Source organism: Apaloderma vittatum, unplaced genomic scaffold (assembly GCF_000703405.1).
Source record: "Apaloderma vittatum isolate BGI_N311 unplaced genomic scaffold, ASM70340v1 scaffold4276, whole genome shotgun sequence".
NCBI lineage: Eukaryota > Metazoa > Chordata > Aves > Trogoniformes > Trogonidae > Apaloderma > Apaloderma vittatum.
The window spans coordinates 65,394-68,372 of record NW_009721077.1 but is presented as its reverse complement, the minus strand read 5'-3'; the positions used below and the strand labels follow the sequence as shown (position 1 = coordinate 68,372).

The 2,979-nt window shown below is 43.6% G+C and overlaps 1 protein-coding gene across 1 annotated transcript; it reads right to left on the bottom strand.

Annotated features, from left to right (window-relative positions):
* Positions 1 to 368: 368 nt before the first annotated feature.
* MC3R (melanocortin 3 receptor) lies at positions 369 to 1,346 on the bottom strand. The gene has a single exon (XM_009871221.1). It carries the CDS (start codon positions 1,344 to 1,346, stop codon positions 369 to 371), a length of 978 nt encoding a protein of 325 aa, XP_009869523.1.
* Positions 1,347 to 2,979: the final 1,633 nt, after the last annotated feature.

The following is a 2,979-nucleotide window of genomic DNA, read 5'->3' as shown; positions in this document are numbered from 1 at the left end:
AGAAAACACTGTCTTGTTAATAGTGACACAGAGATAAAGCAACAGGTACAAAGGAATGGTAGAGACGATATTATTTCAGTCTCTGTAAGGCTGTATTCACTTCTAGGATCCATTTTTCCAGTAATTTTCTTGAGCTATTTTGTAAGCCTCTCCTGATTTTCTTCTCTTATAGATTTCAAATAATTAAGTTGAATCAGTTTTCATTTTGGAAAGTATGAATACAGGCATCAAGTAGAATATTATTTTTTCCTTCCTGTTCCCTTCCTTCAGGCGCTGCTTTTAAAATAGAGCTGCTGTGTATCTAGATGCATAAATACACTCATAGAGCTGTTGTGTGTATCCTCTATTTTCAATGCAAAGCCAGATGTTTACAGCATGCACTGTCCCACACTCATACCATAACAGCAACACACTATTTCTTTGAAAGTCTTTCTCATCTCCAGACTCCGGAAAGCATAAATAAGTGGATCAATTACCGAGTTGCACATTATCAAGACCAGATAGGTATTGAAGTGTGAAGTGTAGCAGACGCAGTATGGATTCATTGGGCAAGAAATGATGAGAATGAGGTGAAGGAAGAAAGGTGCCCAGCAAACAATGAAGACACCGAGTAATATAGTGATGGTGACAGCTCCCTTCATGCAGGTACGCTGGTAGGGCACCCCATCCACGGGGAGGGCTGCGATCCGCTTAACATGCAGGCGTGCAAACAGGAACATGTGAACATAAAGGGAGGCCATGAGGAAGAGCATGGTAAAGAACATGGTGATGAGACAGACAATGACAGTTTTGCTTTCTGAGTAGGCAATGAATATGATGCCACAGATGATACAAGCAATCCAAATGACCACAATCAGGGTTAAAGCTTTCTTCACAGTCATGATGCTGTGGTAACGGAGAGCATAGAAAATAGTTATGTACCTGTCAATGGCTATAACCAAGAGGTTGCAAATTGAGGCTACCAAAGAAATACAAATCATTGAGTCAAAGACATTGTCCATGTGCTGAATGAAGTGGTCATCAATGATCAAATAACCGTTGCTCAAGATTGCGATCATGATAGTCTCCAAGGCATTTGACATGCTCACTAACATATCTGCCACAGCCAAGCTGCAAAGGAAGAAATACATGGGAGAATGTAGGTTTCCATTCTTCAGAACTGCAAGAATGACAAGGATGTTTTCCAGGAGGCTGATGATCCCTAAAGTCAAGAAGACCTCTGTTTTTATGAAGACCTGCTCACAAAATCCATTGCTGCTTCTGTTGTTTGGAGTTGAGTCATTGAAGTCCTCAGTGACATTAAGCAGTACCGGCTGAAATGAAAATGCAAACTGTGTGGTGTTCATTGTCAGCGAAGGAGTTGATTCACAAGCGATTGCAGACCTGACAGATGATAGGTTAAAAAAAATAGAAAAAAGGGGAGGAAAAAAAAAAAGAACAAGTCCTTCTAAGTTGTGGCTGTGTAGGTGGGATAGAATCAGGCAGGACTTCTCTTTAGTCACTTTTACAAGTAGAAACATAAAATCTGCATTTACAGTGAGTTTTGTGTCAGTCACAGGCAGCTGTTCTCCTTTATAAAAAAGTGAGCTTCAAATCTTGCAGGCATCAGACAGTTTTCTCTGAAGGGAAAAGTCGTCAGCAGCACATCGCTGGTTCTAGCTCTCCTGGTGATTTGAAGCAGGGAGTCTTCCCATCTGCTATCATCTGCTGGGGCCAGTGACGGTTTGTTTTCAGTATGTTGCAGCTCAGAGAAGTATCTCTTGCTATTTCAGTGGCAAGAAAGGAGAAGAGAGCTAAGGGATTTATACATGCATGGGAGAAAAAAACAACTCCTACTTAATCCTCCGTGCACAGCATTGGCCATTAGAGAGCAAACACCTTTCTGACTGACAGCTGCAAACACCAGGTACAGCATGCCCACCCCTGGCTCCACCAGGAGATCTGAAACTGTCTGGCGCCCTCTGCAGATAGTAAATAGGATGGGTTTGCCTTAAAAATTCGGCGGAAACATGGGGTTTTCGTCCAGCAAACCTTTGTGTCTGTTCTCGGCAGCCACGTCCTGTCCTTTGGAGCGACCATGTCTTGCCTGGTTCTTCTAAGCTGGCTGAGCCCTGAGCCGAGTACAGACAACGCCTCCCTCGAGGGTGTCCTGGGCTCACTTGGGCTTTGGACTTTGTGATTAAATAGTCACAGTGATGTTTTTGAAAGCAAATAGCTTAAAACAACAAACTATCTCCAGTGCTTCTAATGTCGTGGGAAGGAAAAGGATACTGCCTCTGTTCAAGTGTAGCAGCAATGGATTTAAGCCTAGGGCAGCTATCTTTATTTTGTGCAGTGAGCCTCTGTTGCTTCTTGCCAGCTTTCTTGAGGCGACGGGCCGCACTCAGTGATTTCAAGACACAATGACTATCACTTGCCTTGTAAACATTGTTTTTCCAACTAAGCAGGAGCCCATCTTTGCAAGGCTGGACAGATGTCCCTCCCTGCCAACTCTGTCCTTGGGTGCTGCCTTGTGAAGTGACAGTTGGAGGCTGTATCCTCCCAGAGGGGATCAAAGGCAGAGTTCCCATTCATGGAGGAGAGCTCACCCTGGAGGAGCAGCATCCTTCTGGACTTGGCTGATGGAGGGGCACTTCTGGTTTAGACACATACATGTAAACCAATTCACAGGGGTGCTTTGCCACTTACATTTCAGTCTTGTCTTCCCCATCTGGTTAGTCTCAGGAGTGTACTGCATTAGCTCTGTAAATATTGACTCCAGAATACTCCATCCCTTGTCACACTGTTTCAAAAGACCACTGCAGATTTCCCTGCCTCTCAACTGAATCTAAGATTAAGAAGTCAATAACGATGTTGCGTCGTGAGTTTCTGAATGTATCTGATGGCAAGAATCAAGCTACCATTTGCGCTGAGATGCATTTTGAAGTGGAAATTGAATGTTATGCACCAAAGTGGATTAATGACACTATTAGCTTTGCC